The 16,691-nt window shown below is 44.8% G+C and overlaps 1 protein-coding gene across 2 annotated transcripts in view; it reads right to left on the bottom strand.

Moving 5' to 3' along the window:
• fndc3ba (fibronectin type III domain containing 3Ba) overlaps positions 1-16,691 on the bottom strand; it is a 99,038-nt gene that overhangs the window by 40,223 nt on the left and 42,124 nt on the right. The window contains exons 4-7 of one of the 2 annotated variants that reach the window (XM_061083261.1): positions 12,053-12,129; positions 9,032-9,263; positions 7,724-7,892; positions 7,292-7,422 (exon numbers count right to left, since the gene is read on the bottom strand). In XM_061083261.1, the coding sequence (XP_060939244.1) occupies positions 7,292-7,422; positions 7,724-7,892; positions 9,032-9,263; positions 12,053-12,129 (609 nt within the window). The remainder of the gene's footprint in view (positions 1-7,291; positions 7,423-7,723; positions 7,893-9,031; positions 9,264-12,052; positions 12,130-16,691) is intronic. The other variant, XM_061083262.1, reaches the window with a different exon arrangement.

Raw genomic sequence — 16,691 nt, 5'->3', positions numbered from 1 at the left:
GCAGCGACTCACAGCCATAATAACAAAGCTCATTATTTTTGAGCCGCGGTGCCTAAAATAATGAAATCCAAAGTCCAACTCCGGCTGGAACTCACACAAAGCATAAACACATAACTGCTTTCACCGGGTCCCTGCCTCAACCTCGCTTCTCTCAATCACCGGGTTTCATGTGTGAATGTGGACTTAGGACAGACACAGAGACCTTGTCCACTGCAGCCGTCTCACTCAGGACGGAGATGAGTGTCTCAGCTGCCAAGGGACACAAAACGCTTTTGCTTTTCCAAGAAGAGAGTGAGGGGCGAGCACGAGTATAAGCGAGTGTTTGCACAAGTATTCTCGAGTGTGTACGTGCCGCGACAGGCGCATGGAGCGAGGGATTATGGGGGACGGGTATTTCTCCGAGCCCTGACCCCATCTGATCCCGCTCAGCCCAAGAAGAGACGTCCTGCGAGTGAGACTGTGGACCGGTGGACGGAGCGGAAGACAAATCCAAAGTGTGACCGACAGACGGCAGAGGCAGAGTCACAGAGGGGACACACACAAAGGCAGAACAGCAGACTGTGGGAATTACAGGGACGGAAATAAAAATGGAGCAAGGTCACTTGAGTCCACATGTTAATTAGTGAGGACGAGGAAAACTAAAATAACCATTTGACCTGCTGCCTTTAAATGGGTTTGCATTATTTTCATGTTTCTTTGTTCCCACTTTTTGAAAGCAGTCCACATGAAAGCAGAACTTGGTGCACGTTGCCATCGAGGGATGAAACTCTGGTAATTACAGCGGTTACCGTGGTGATTTGGTTGATTCCTGTAACTAGCAGCTAGCATCCACTGTCGCCAAGTTGCACGTATTTAACAAACGCTCATATTGTGTTCTGACTCTCTGCATTTAATGCAAAAATACATCAAACTTCTCTCCTTCACTCCGCCTCTGCTGGATTTTATACAATCAACCTGTCATGGGATTTGTTTACGTACGGTTGTATTGTTCTAACGTGCACATGCTTTGTTCATGTTGTTTTTATATGGATACTTGATTTACATTTTGGGAAGTTTTCATTGTAACACTAAAAGCTTCTTGAGCGAGCTAAAGCCTTTCGCCTTCCAAGTTAAAGTTGCACATTTGATATGGTGTTTAAAAAAAACTTGTAAGTACTTCAGTTTGTGTATCAGGACTTTTTGAACATCAGCCTATTTTAACAATAACACAAAAGGACTGATGATCGTGATAAAAACCTCTCACTTCTTCTCTCGTGCCATCATCGTCCAGACTTGACTGACTATAAATACCTTACTGGGATTTTTTTTAAACTAAAACTAGTGATTGATCGTCTCAAAACCATTGACTCACGAGTCCTAAAATGCCAACTGCATGAAATCCCAGTCCAACTGGATCTGCTTTAGACGTCTGAGGGGTTTGGAGATTTCATCTGATGAATTACTTCATTTGATTGGGACAAACTCAATTCAAGCCGGATGAAGCCGTCAAACAGACTAAATATTATGTAACCCACTTCTGCTTGATCCGGAGCGGCCGGCTGCTGTGGCCTGACGGCGCTGTGCGTTTATCGCTCGTATCACAAGGTCCATTCAGCCCAATGAGGGAAATGTCTGCTGTGCTCATTGTAACCGGCGAGAACAACCTCCCCTTCTAATCCCACTAGTCCTGTTACATGATATCAGCGGGAAAGACATTCCTCTGCTGGTGAAGCCATCCCTTGTTCTCTTTCCGTTTTCTGTACATCCCCCATTCTGGCTCTTTCATTCCCCCAGTTTCTTGCCTTTCATATCTCTCCTCTCCCCTTTCTCTTCTCTTATCTCTCCTCTCTTCTTCCCCGTCTCACCCGCTCCGACCCCGCTGCCCCTCCATCTTGCCCGGCGAACATAGCCGTATTTGGATTTGAGGGAAGGGGTTGGAGTTTGTTGTCAGGGCGGGGGGGGGGGCTGAGATTATCGCCATGGCGATCCACATCAAAACAGTCCGGTCAGGGGCCGGCTGGGTGTGTGCTCACACATTTCCAGGCCTGTTGCTGCGTTCAGAGCCGAAGGACCGGGAGTCGAGTCTGATGTTGAAGTTAAAGCTGAGTCATGACTCGGTCAAAGGCCACGAGAGCTAATGAGGATGACATCAGCAAAACTACAGAGCTTTGAAAAGCTTCTTCTTTCCGACCGATGTGAAACTGTTACCTCACTGCTTCTTGGTTGGTAGGAAACTCTTTCAAAATAGAGTAGAGTAATAGAAAGAGTAGAGAAATAGCTCAGTGAAGAAAATGACGCTGGTGGATCTGTCTGTTGTTCCTGTTAGATTTCATGGTTACAAAGTGATTTACCGTCCCAGTAAAGCAACATGTCTAAAAGCTTTATGAGCACTAACTAATGAAATATCTTCCTATTGCTCTGTAGATGAGTTATTGAGTTTCCTCATAGCAAACAATGCCTCTGGATAACGTTTATCATTCTCCGGCAGGACGCTTGCTTTGTGAGTCAAACGGTTCACTGATCCTCAGACGAACCTCTTGACCTCTGACCCTCTGGAGACAAGCAGCACTGTTCTGTTTCCCAGCAAAGCCTCAACGTATACAAGCACAGACTTAATGTGCAGTAATTCATAGAGTGAGAAACCTGCTAACTTTTTTGTTTCCTTTCATAGTATTGAGGTCAATAGTTTATTAATGACTGAATGTGTAAGGCTAATTCTTAATGCACTGTTAGGTTCTTCATTAACTACATATATTAACTTTTGCTAAAACCATTAGACAAAGCTATCAAATAGAATTATGTTGCTTTCATTCTTGAGTACTTTAAATTACATTATTTCTATTAATTATAGGCAAAATATAGATCAACGATTCAAATATTATGATGTTTTAAGTTTTTAAGTGATATTTACTTTTAAAAAAGAAACTTAACAGCTTTAGAAACAACACATTCTTTATCTAACAACAGTTGTGACCAGTAGATAAAAGTCAGTTACATGTCGCAAACTAATTCTGTTAACTTGTGTTACATTAAGTTTTAATATTAAAAAAATTATACTTTAATTTTTACACTTATGTTAACACTGAAGACATGTGAGATGTTTTCCTGTCATTTTTTTTGTAGAGGAAAAATTGTGCAACTAAAAATGTCTCAAAAGAAAGAAAAGCAAGTCATACGCTTTTTTTTTAAACTTAAATATGTTTCCACTGAGCTCAAACCATGACAGCAGACCACTGGAATATCTAAGACCTTTGTTATTTTCCTCACTGGGCCAACATGGCGGACGCAGCAGCCACCGCTCACATCTGCTTTCTCCTGAATTCGCAGCGCTCGGCAGTGACGTAGAACCAAAGATGGAGGAGCCGAAGGTGCTGCTCCATCTGTTTCTGCTGAAATCCCAGTTTCTTGGAGTGAGAGACAGGATCTGCGGTGGTGATGATGCGGAGCCAAGATGGAGGAACAGAGGGGACGGGGCCCACATCTGGTTCTGCTCAGCCAGCAGAAACAGTTCTGAGGAAAAAAGGGGCCTGAAGAGCTGCTTTACTGGGGAATGGTCACTGCACTCGCCAAGTCCGCCTGCTGCCTCACTGGCACCGGGGCAGGAGCCACACACACACACACATACACACACACACACACACACATATAGCACCGCCTACGCTTTGCCCTTGATGCCCTTGGTCTTGTGTGTGTGTGTATGTGTGTGTGTGTGTGTGTGTGTGTGTGGTATTCTGGGTTGGACCATACATGGATGAACCGGGCCAAGCAGCAACTTTGTCGGAATGTTTGTACTCTGCTCTTAAACTCTCTCCGTCTCTCTCTCTCCGTCTTTCCATCTCTCCCCGAACCCTGTGATGTAGGAGTTCTGGTTATTTTAGTTTTTTTCTCTTTACAAACCTTCCATCCATCCATCTCCTTTCTCTCCCTTCTCTCTCTCTCTCTCTGTCGCTCTCTCTCTTTGTCTCTCTCTCATCTGTCCTTCAAATCCTGCATTCCTCTGCTCTCTCTGTTTGAACCCCTGCCTCCCGCCATTCCTCTGGACCCTCATGCTCTGATTGTTTTACAGGAAGCCCAGTCACGGGGTGTTTGTGCATGTGTGTTTCCGTGTGTGTGTGTGTGTGTGTTTCTGTGTGTGTGTGTGTGGTACATGTAGCTGACTCAGCCTGATCTCCACCCTAGTACTGAGACCCTCGTAGACCAGAACAGACAACATGCTGACATGTTCCCGTCATGTGTTGCAGCAGCTTAGGCTCCGTGCGGGTGGAGGTGAAGCGTGTGGAAAAGTTTAAAGCGTCGACTGTTCCATCATACATGAATCAAACCGATTCTAAACCCTCACTCATGTGTCGGCAGAGAGAGGAAGGGTTCTGCACTGCACCCGTCCAGCTGGGGGCTTTCCAACTAACTGCAAGGATCAAACACCTAGTGATGTTGTTGCCAATCTCAGAATATGTTAAATGCACATTTGATAATTTCGCCTGTTACTGTGTGTTATCGTCGTGTGAGCCACATGAAGCTGTGAGACTCATAAGCCGAGCTGCCGACATTGCTTTTCTTTTCCTCCCCTGGCACTCCTCTAAGACGCTTCTCTGTTGTGTTTGTGGCAGTCTGGTATGTGCAGGAGTGTGTGTGTGTGTGTGTGTGTGTGTGTAAGAAGCTGTTCAGTCAAACACTGCCTCCTCTGTATGTACAGGGTTTGCATTTGCTAACATACGTTTATGAGTATATGTTTGTAGGTTTAAATACATTTTGTGTGATGACACTAATTACACCAAAATGATCAAGGAGATATTTTCAAAGGGTCAATTTACTCAAAACAAATATGGGTCCTTACTTAACTAACTAATTTTGGTTTTATTTGCTAGTTATCTAATGTGCTTCTCTAAAACGGTGTAATAAGTCTGCTTCAATCCCAGTGAATAAAAAAATCATGCAACATGTCTTTAAAACTAATCTCAATACCCAGCAGACCTTGCAGTGAACAGAGGTCTTTGTCTTTTGATTAATTGGTAAGTTTTGTAGTTGATAAAGTCTCCAAACTGCTTCTTTAGTCCAAAAAGCAGAGAGACTGGAAAACAATGATCCTCTAAAGTACTTATACTGAGTGAAATATCAATTATCAACACTGTTAGTTAATCTGATCAATCCAGTAGAGCAACTTATCTGCACCAAGGCCCAGCAGTCCCATTAAATTCAATCAAGCTACACATAAGTTGCCACATTCACACATATCAGTTCCCTGAACCTTATTTTGATTTTTTTTTGTCATCAAGATCCATGAATTATTCTCTGAGAAATAAACGAAAATTTTGCAATGTTAAAGAAATCAAAAAAACATAGCTGGATCTGCCTCCTGATCCATATCTGCACCAAACTGTAACGGCCTCTTCCCTGACCCCTACCGCACCTTTCCACAAAATTCCATCCAGGAGGTTTTTAGCGTTATCCTGCTAAATAAACAAACATCTAGTCTCAGCTTTAAAGAAACAATTTACCTAAGGATCTACTTCCTACTGCGAAAACTTTTTGAAAGTGCGTCGTGTGCATTGTCCAGATCGACCAGGAGATATTTATTCTGGGAGCAGCTGTGAATGTCTCATGTGTGAGCAGCAGAAACAAAAGGTCCAGTCACTGCCGAGCTTCTGACGTGGAAGCAGAACATCTCAAAGACGGATATCTCAGAAGAAGAGTAGACAATATATATAAGAAGTCCAAAACATAGATACAATTCTGTAACAGTCAAATTAGATAACGTGGTGGTTACTTCAACTTTCCTTACAAGTGGGAAGGATAGTTCCGCTGAGATCTCATAGCTTCAACTTTCCTTACAAGTGGGAATGATAGTTCCGCTGAGATCTCATAGATCCGGGACGCGCAGATACACCCGCACCTGGCCGAGATCAAATACTCCTCTGATGTGACGCCACGCTGCGAGAAACTCCACCGACGTTTTACGAGGAGAGTAAATTTGAAACAAAAAGAAAGAAAAGACCCCGACAGTTACAGCGATGTAGAGGACGGATTTATGCGTCCCTCCGCGTCTGCCCTGTCATCACCTCCACAGACGGCCATGTGTGCCGTGTGTGCCGGAGCAGGAATGAGACGCTCTGCTCTTTTTTAATAACGCGTCCATACGTCTGACGTGTGTCAAAAGACGAGTCATTAAAGAGGGAAAGTACCACAAGGAAGTGTGTGTGTGCTGCCTGGTGTCTTTGCACGTGTGCACTTTTTTTCATGCGCATGTGCGATAAGGCCGAAGCTGCGGCATCTGAATCCCGGAGCTCAAAGGTTTTCCTTCATCTCCAGCAGGACTCTGCAGGTATGCGACCCCCCCGTCTCCAACTTCACCTCCCTCCCCCCCCCCCCCCACTCTCTCAGCCAACCTCCCCCCCCCCCCCCCCGTGGCTCAGCCTCCACCCAACAAGGCCGGTATTGTAGTGAGGGTAAAACGATAGCGCTCAGGGACGGGTTCAGCTATGCGGTTACCCAGACAACCCCCACCCCTCTCGATCCCCCTTTCCCCACCTTCAGTCCCCCCACCCCCCCTGCACTCTTCCCCACTGGATCCCTTCATCTCGCTGAGGAGGACAAAGCCGGTCACACAGAGACAAAGAGCGGGAGGTCAGAGAGGAGAGAAGTTATTCTTTCACAAAGAGACATGAGCTGCTTGTGTGGTGCGTTGAGACAAACGCTCGGTTTGGAAAACAGAGAGGATCCACGGGGAAGTTGGTTTTAGAGCAAAAGTTTAAAAACAAAACATAGAAATCGCCAAAGGCAGCATGGCGCTCGGATTTCGTGAACCACTGCTGTTCATTGACAGTTAATATGATCAAAAGTAGGTATTCACTAGTAGGTCACTAGTAGTTATTTTAAGAGTAGGCTTAAAACCTTCCTTTTTGACAAAGGAAGGAAAGCTAATTACTGCGGCAGAAAGTAACTCGTCCTATGTTCCAAAATAGGAGGCGTTTAGTTTAAAAAGGCATAGAGGTATTGATGTCTGATCTACAATCCTGATGATGTTCTCCTCTACACTTGACATCTATTCTTCTTCTGTCCATCCTGGGAGACAGATCCTCACATGTGTCTCTCTGAGGTTTATACGTATTTTTACCTGTTAAAAGGGTTTTTAGTAGTTTTTCCTTACTCTTGCTGAGGGTTAAGGACAGAGGATGTCACACCATGTTAAAGCCCTATGAGACGAATTGTGATTTGTGAATATGGGCTATTCAAATAAAATTGGATTGATTGATTGATTGAAAAGTGCTTAGTGAGTCTTTTCTCCTCTAACTGTGTGTGTTTGTGTGCGTCCCACCTTGTGCGTGTGTCTCTGGTTCACCGTTGCGTGGACTGCTGCGGAGTCGTCTCTCCGGCTTCTTCCCTCCTGGGCTGCCGACGCCCCCCCCTGACCCCACCGACCCGAGCAATGGGGCGTGAGATTTGCTGCTGCATCACAAATTAAATCACCACAAAGTTAATTAAATGTTTTTCTCCCCATGAAAAAGTGTGAAATTTTGTGTCCCAAGAGGAACTGGTAAAAAATGTTCCAAACATTTGATTGATCATTGTAAACATCCACAAAAAACTAAATGAAATAAATCATCAGAAAACCACAAATATTATGTGATGGAATGAAATGAAATAATTTCCGACAAATATTTTTCTGCATCGCTAGTTTAATAAAATAAAAATGTTAACACATATACCAATATGAAATCAAAAAGTCAACCCGTTGATGAGTGGTCACCTGTATCCGTTGTGTGCCGGCCCCAGGCAGCCCTTATACAGAGTGGAGGGAGGAGAGTTGAGTCGGTTCTGTCGCTCCAGTTGTCTCTGTTCCCTTATCTTTTTGGGCTGTGGCTTACTGTACTCCTCTCTGCCTATGTAGTTAGACATCCCATAAACTGGGATGATTTCTGCAGGAGAGGAGGAGGAGAAGGAGAAGGAGAAGGAGAAGGAGAAGGAGAAGGAGAAGGAGAAGGAGAAGGAGAAGGAGAAGGAGAAGGGAGAGGGAGAAGGAGAGGGAGAGGGAGAGGGAGAGGGAGAGGGAGAGGGAGAGGGAGAGGGAGAGGAGAGTAAGGGAGATTAGGGAAAGAGAAGACGAAGAAGAGAAAGAGAGGTAGAGGAGAAAGAGAAGGAGAAAGAGAAGGAGAAGGAGAAGGAGAAGGAGAAGGAGAAGGAGAAGGAGAAGGAGAAGGAGAAGGAGAGGGAGAGGGAGAGGGAGAGGGAGAGGGAGAAGGAGAGGGAGAGAGAGGGAGAGGAGATAAGGTAGAGAGAAGAAGAAGAAGAGAAAGAGAAGTACAGGAGGAAGAGAAAGAGAAGGAGTAGGAGAAGGAGAAGGAGAAGGAGATGGAGAAGGAGAGGGAGAGGGAGAGGGAGAGGGAGAGGGAGAGGGAGAGGGAGAGGGAGAGGGAGAGGGAGAGGGAGAGGGAGAGGAGAGTAAGGGAGATAAGGGAAAGAGAAGAAGAAGAAGAAGAGAAAGAGAGGTAGAAGAGAAAGAGAAAGAGAAGGAGAAAGAGAAGGAGAAGGAGAAGGAGAAGGAGAAGGAAAAGGAGAAGGAGAAGGAGAAGGAGAAGGAGAGGGAGAGGGAGAGGGAGAGGGAGAGGGAGAGGGAGAGGGAGAGGAGAGTAAGGGAGATAAGGGAAAGAGAAGAAGAAGAAGAGAAAAATAGGTAGAGGAGGAAGAGAAAGAGAAGGAGTAGGAGAAGGAGAAGGAGAAGGAGAAGGAAATGGAGAAGGAGAGGGAGAGGGAGAGGAGAGTAAGGGAGATAAGGGAAAGAGAAGAAGAAAAAGAAGAGAAAGAGAGGTAGAGGAGAAAGAGAAGGAGAAGGAGAAGAAGAGGGAGAGGGAGAGGGAGAGAGAGGGAGAGGAGATAAGGTAGAGAGAAGAAGAAGAAGAGTAGGAGAGGTAGAGGAGAGGAAGAGGAGAAGAAGAGGAGGGGAGAGGATTTATTTAAAACAACAACATCAGTGCAAAGCATATTTTTTAAAATTGGATTAATAATCCCACAAAAAAAAACGGATTTTGGGGACGTAGCCATGAAGTGGGGTCAGTACCTGGGTCGCCGTACATGGGGGGGAGGTGGTGCTGGTAGTACTGGTGGGGGGACAGCTCTCCTGGGCTGACAGGCGGGTAGAAAGAGTGAGAGTTGGGGATGAAGTGGGGGTGAGTCAGGTAGGGGGGCAGGTGGTGTGTGGGGGAGAGGGCTGGAGAGTAGGAGGGCGGGTAGCACTCAGGGGACTGGGGCGTCACCACCACCCGGCGCACCCCCGATGAGTCCTCCAGCACCTGCAGGAGGGAGGAGAGAAGGAGGCAGGTGGGCGACAGGAAGACAAGTAATGATGGATGGATACGATTCTTTATTTATATAAATCACATAATTAAAGAGGATCCACTCCTTTAGATAAGGACTGATGTCACAGGGTTTCAAATACATACAATTCCCACAAATGGCTTAAAGAAAAGATAGATAGATAGATAGAGTACTTTATTCATCCCCGAAGGGAAATTAAGTTGTCATAGCAGCCAGTATATTTGAATACAATAAAATACAATACAATAGAATAAAATAAAAATACTGAGGTAGAAAGAATAAAAACAGAAGCACAAGATAAAATAAAATAAAATAGGTAGATAAGGTGCAGTGGCAAGATGATGGTAATAGTACTGATGATATGATGGTAATGTTGTTGTTAGACAGTATATAAAAATAGTACAGTATATATAGTATAGTAATTATAACAATATAATAGCAGTATATAGTAATAATGGCAGCAACAGTATATATAATAGTAATAATTATATACTAACATTTAACTTTTCTTTCGCTGGTGAAAAATAACAATTAACAATTCACCAAATATTCACCAAATATCAAACTATAAAACTATTTTTCAGGCTATTTTCAAGATTCAAATATTCTAATTTAATAAAAGTTCTCCAAAGTGTAATTAACAGTCTGTACTTTGGTGAGCATAAGTGTCCTCTCTATTAAATGGTGGGAATATAATAAAGAAATGAATCACACAACGTATTCAACACATGAGAACACTTTGTCCTTTATAGTGATGAGAACAAGTTCTGCAATGTTGTCATCATATGGTCGGCAGATTTCAATAACAACAAGTTTAAAAAGAACTGTGTCAAATTAACATGTATTCACTTTCACATTCCTGGCCTGGAACACACACAAGCTCTCACAAACTCAGACAAACTCACACAGACACACACACACAAACAGCTACAACCATTCAGACACTTTCACAGGCCTGCATTCCAAGCAGAGAGCAAACACACACTCCCCGCTGAGAGGGGAAGTCATCTGCTGGTCCCCAACAACAACAAAACACAAACACACACACAGACACACACCACGACACACAACACCACACAACCCTAAAACCCCCCACACACTCAGTGCCAGAACACAAGAGACAGAGAGCATGAAGCAAGAGTGTTACAGAGGGTCAGGAGGGGAGGAAGAGGGTTACAGAACTAATCCAAGTGAGAAAAGAGAGGGGGAGAAAAAGAAGAGGAGGAGGAAGAGGAGGAGGAGGAGGAGGAGGAAGAGGAGGAGGAGGAAGAGGAGGAGGAAGAGGAGGCCCCCTATTGGCCCCTCATCCCCTCCTACGCTGCAGAGGAGAAAAACAACAAGTTTACAGGAAAACAAGGGCAAAGTCCCTGCGTGAGTACATGTGGAGCCGACCTGCGAACCCACACGACATTTACCGACAAGGAGACGCACACTCATCGCAAACACAACAAAAGTGGGCGGCGGCACCCCCCACCCCCACCCCCCACCCCCATCACAACGCAAGCATCAGCGCAAACCACCAAGGACACAAGAACATGTGCAAAATCCATCTGTCAACACACGACCGTCCACAACCACAGTTCTGTCTCTCTCTCTCTCTCTCTTTCTCTCTCTCTCTCCATCCATCCATCCCTTCTTCCAGCCCTCCCCATGAAAACCTACCCACCCCGTGCCTGTCTCTCCTATCAGGCTTGTTTATGTAAGAATGACAGTGTTTCCCGCTCACACTTGGCCCGATCCCCACTGACACACACACAGACACACACACACACAGACACACACACAGACAAGCAAACACAAACACACACCCACGGTGAGCCAATGACCTGACTTCCACTGGCACAGGACCACAACCCCACCGCAGGCAGACCACGTATGTATCTGGAACACTACACTGGTGAGGACCGCCCACAGACCTGTGTTCATCCACTGACCTTAAACCCCACCACACCACTCACATGTCAGACTTTCCCTTAAACCAGTTCATGATGTCACAATCTTCCCCAAAAGCACCGAGATTAAGTGGAGAAAGAGTTCTTCTTGTTTTGATATCTTTGCGACGGCATCTGCTCGAGAACAATCCGACACACACACGTGAGAAAGTCGCGGAAACAAAAGCGCCCTCGACATTCAGCACATTCCTGCTCGGTGCTCCGGGTGAGGGAGGAGGTTGCCTTGGATACGCCTCTTTCTTGCAGACTGCAGGAAGAGGGCGGATGACGTCCATCTTATTAATGCTTTATGATGAGCACTTGACCCACTTCTGGTGGTTGTTCAGCAAAAACAAACACCTTAGAGTACAAGTATAAGAACTAGAAGTCTAGAAGCCATCTGGCAGCTGGATTCACTTCATCCTTGCAAAGCAGCTATTTTATTGGCTGTAAATAAGTGCTCAACTCGCCCCCATGCACAATGAATAAAGCTTGAATAGATCTTACACCTTTTATACTTAAAAGCAATGTGACATGACGAGTCAACACAAGATCACATGATCCCGAGCTTAAGAAAGTGTTTTTTAGCAAAAACAAACCACGGGCTAATTAAAAGCAGTCTCTTCTTTGGCCTGAAACTCCCACTTGACACAAACACGAGATAAACAAGGGAAAAGTCTGCAACTATCAAGACTCAGGACAAACAAACACACACACACACACACACACACACACACACACACACACACACACACACACACACACACACACACACACACACACACACACACACACACACACACACACACACACACACACACACACACACAAACCTGTGAGATGTATCCTGGGGGGACGTGGATGGGAGGGATCGACCCATTTGGGGACATCATGGGAACCTCAGCAGGACCTAGAGAAGAGAGAGTGGGGGGGTGGGGAGGGGGGGTTATTTATTTAACCAGGCGGCTCACAATGAAGTAAATTCTCATTCACATTTGTCAATCAACATTGAGGGACACGACAACACAGTGGTGGCACAGGGAGGGCCACACAGATGGATTCAGTTTGTATAAGACTAAAGTTTATTCAGTAGAAGGTCCACAAATGACTTTGCTTTGATATTATACATATGGAAATGTTATCTGATCTTGTTTTTGACCCATTTCATTCATGAGAGCACTGGTGCATGTATTTAGCTTCTGAAAAATATTGAAATGTTGTGCTTTCTGGGCCAGGTCTCCCTCAAAAGGAGAGATATTAATCTCAAGGGACTTCTGGGTTAAATAAAGGTTAAATCATAAATAAACGTGAGGGGTAGAGCTCATAACTCCATCAAGGCCCAACGGTCTCCTTATGAAACCACATTGAAATTCACCAGATCCTGATTTGTATTTGGATCTGCACCAAAATGTCCACAATCTAAATATGAGTTGCCTGAATATGTCTGAACATTAAGATTCATTATTGTTGTCTGAGAAATCGAGGTAAAAAAGTTGAAAAGCGTCCAATCTCACAATGTTTTTTAGAAATTGCAAACAATTTCTGGATCCTGCTAACTTACTAATAAACACTGAAGACAGCAACCATCTCAAACTCCTTCCGACCCACATGCATGGGCTCAAAAAGCAAAAACACAAGAATCTAAATGTAAATGAAAAGTTGCGTCTTGTTGTGTGAACGATGGCAAATGACTAATCGCTGTAAAGGAAGAATCAAAATCTCTCCGTCCCGACGAGAAGCAAGAAAATCTGATTGAATTTGCAGCTTGATAATGATGTTGACTTTTCCACAATCCATATCTCTCCCCTGCAAGAGCGTCTCTCTCCTTCTCTCCGTGATGGAGGTCTGCGGCTGGTAGAGTCATTGGGACCCCGGTGGGACAGCTGGAGGCAGACCTGGCCTCAGAATAAATCATACAGCGAACACACACACACAGACACACACACACAGACACGCACGCACACAGAGGCCCTAGCTTCCTATGAAAACACATGCAAGACACACTAATATTTTCTGTCCGTTCAGACGCCATCAAACAGGCTCCTTCTCTAAAGGGACATTTCACCGTTTGTGTTTTCTCATTTACCGGCTACGAGTGAGAAAATGTGTTTGTTATTTCTGTATTTTAAGGGAACTGATCATTTGACTATTTTCATCCTTTCATCTTCTCTCAGCCTCCTTGTGTTCCTGCCATCCTTTGCCTTTCTTCCCCTCTTTTTCCTATCTCTCCATTCCACGTATAAGGAATTCCTCCCGCAAGAACTTCCCTCTCTCTCTTCCTCTCACTCCCTTCACCTATTACTCACTCCTGCACCTTTCATTACAATTACTCACTTCATCCCTCCCTTCCTTGCTTGCTTCATCCTTTCCCTATTCGCCTCTTCGTTACTCTCCCTCTCTCTGCCAGCCTCCCTGATTCATCCCCTCTTTCCTGACCTCTCACCGGCCAAAAACAAATAGGTAAGCGTACAGTAAATACGTACAATTATGCGCAAATAAACACAACCTGAGGAAAGTCCACTGTGTGTGTGTTTGTGTGTGTGTGTGTGTGTGTGTGTGTCACAGGTACGGAGAGACAGACGTCTTTCAGTCCTGCTCCCCACCATGCTGACGAGCAAAGAGGGATATGAAAGTCCTCATTGAGTAGAAGGTCATAGCATGTGGAGAACACACACACACACACACACACACACACACACACTACTCCTCTAACCCTCTTTCCATCACTGCTCAGCCACTTTTCCTCTTGCTCACACACCGTCTCAAACACACACACACACTCTCTGTATCTCAGTAAACTATCCGTCTCTCTCTCTCTCTCTCCGCAAACAGACGTGTGTTTAGACAGTCTCTGCTCTTCACTCAGCGACACACACACACACACACACACACACACACACACACACACACACACACACACACACACACACACACACACACACTCACACACTCACACACACACACACTCACACACTCACACACTCTCACACACACACGCATTCCCATCCCTGGCCCCCAGGACTGGACCCAACAGGCCCAACTGCCCCCCCCCCAAGCCCTCCCCAAAATACAAGACAGTCTTTGTCCTATAAACCTTCACACTCACAGACACACACACAGACACACACACACACTGATATAAGTCTTATAGTATTAGACTGACTGCCATTTAGAAGGACTCTGGGTAATCAAGCAGTTGTGGATTTGAGTGGTTGTAATTGTGTCCGTGTGTGTGTCCTTGTGTGTCTAGGTGTGTGTGTGTGTGTGTGTGTTTGCACGTGCACACATTAAGTCAATGTGCTCCTTGATCCACATTGTGGTAACGTCACTCTCCGGTCTTTCCTCCCGCGTTTGCCCTTTAAGCACCTCAAATAGAGTCACGACTTCCTCTGGCTAATCCTCCTGGAATCCTAGACAACACAGCTCACCAACTGCACACACACACTCACACACATAATTACACACAAACACACACGCGCACGCACCTCCTTCTCATCTTCCATCTGTTGCTTCTTCCGCTTCTGACTGTCAGAGATCAATTATGAGTTCATATCCTGCATGTGTGGTGACATCACTGAATTACCTGAATCACTGACGGGGGGGGGGGGGGGGTGTCTGTGCGTAATCTGGCCCCCTGTGGATTTACAGGAGGATCTGGAGAAGTGGACACTGCCTTGCATTAATATTAAGCATTATAAGATCTTGTGCTTGGTGATAACATTATAATTATTCAATATTATCATGAATTGTTCAGCTGTGTTGTGTCACAATGACATGATGTGTTAGCTATTTTGGAAAATTAATGATGTCTTGCAAATCATGATTAAACACAAATTAAGTCGTGGGCACACATCAATTTAATTATTTTACATGCAGTGAGTATATAATGATGAACTATCCTTTATAAGTGAATAACTATTATATTTTTTGTTGCCTTTTGTCTATCTTTATATTTTGTCTATCACGCTTTTTTGCTTGATTTGAAAAGACTACATGTGTTGTAATATTCTTTTGTTTGTGAAAAGTGAAATTAAATGAGTCTGAGACTGTTGGGATTGAGACTGTCTCGACTGTGAGCCAACAGGAGGAGCCCTGCAGCGATGGGCTTTTAAAAGGAAAAGCCACAACACCATCAACATGTTAAACGCTGTGTTGAGACAGGTCGAGTCTTCTGCTCAGTGATCAATTTAGATGAGTCGACAACTAAAGTAATGTTAAACTGCTGCAGGCATCATTAAATTCATAATAGGTCCCGGTGCCTTTGAATTATTATTATCAATCTCACAAAACTACATCTGTGAGCAAACAAATCCTTCTGCAAGAGTCACAGAAAGAAATCTTACTTCCCCCCCCGGTCATATGTGCAAATCACTCAGGGGTCAGTCGGGTGTGCACATATTTTAGCCACTGCTAAAGCAAACCGAGAAGACCACAGGAATGATGACAAACTGTGTTTTGTGTTGTGGACAAAGACGAAGCACAACTCTGACAAACTGCGGCGAGAGCAGAGAGAAAGATAGTCACACGATGAATAGGACATTAAACTCCAACCAGAAAAAAAATAAAGATTCCAAAATGAAGAAGAGAGCAGGATACATATATTTATTTAGTCGGAGGAGGAAAATGTCAGGTATCGATTTAACCAAGTTGACTTACTAAGAAAAAGAGAGTACGGCCTCTGCACTTATATGACACACATGCAGATGCACAAGTTATATTTGTTTCTCGCCCCTGTACGTTAAACTTTTGTTGCTAAAGATTTACACAAGAAGTACACACACATGTCCACGGTAAACATCCTGTCGGACACTTCACCACACGCACGCACTTTCAGACGAGCAGCGACAGTCCAGCTGTCCTGTGCATACATTCACACAGACAGAGGAGATGATGCAACGTTTCATCAGATGTTTCCCATCATGCAGCTGTCAAAGGCAGCTGCGACTGGGCCCCCCAAAAACACACACAAACACGGAGAGTCCAGGCCTCACTCACACACGCACAATTACTTGCATCCGTAATAGCCCCCCCTACCTCTGTGCACGCCATGAACACGGCATGAACACGCAGTCACCCGTCACAAATCTATCAATCGATATGCTAATGAGGACAGAGCTCTGAGTGTGTAGCAGTTTGGGTTTCGGTCTCTCAGGCTGAAGCTGTGTTCGTCTTTTTGGAGAAGAAGTTATTTTTCCCTTTCCCCTCATTTCAGGACTGCACATGTGGTCGCCACATTGAAAGGAAACACTGAACCTCTTGGGGAAAGCGTGCGTGCGTTCGTGTGAGTGTGTGTGTGCGTGTGTGTGTGTGCGTGTGGTGTTGGAGTTAGACCAAAGTCTGTTTGTGAGCTGACCTACATACTAAACAACTACACCCAGATGGATTTCCCAAAAAATCATTAGTAAATACATAGACTTAAAAAAAAAAGTAAAGCACACACACACACAGAGAGAGCGAGAGAGAGACACCCCG

Source organism: Limanda limanda, chromosome 12, assembly GCF_963576545.1.
Source record: "Limanda limanda chromosome 12, fLimLim1.1, whole genome shotgun sequence".
NCBI lineage: Eukaryota > Metazoa > Chordata > Actinopteri > Pleuronectiformes > Pleuronectidae > Limanda > Limanda limanda.
This window is presented reverse-complemented; position numbering and strand designations above follow the sequence as displayed.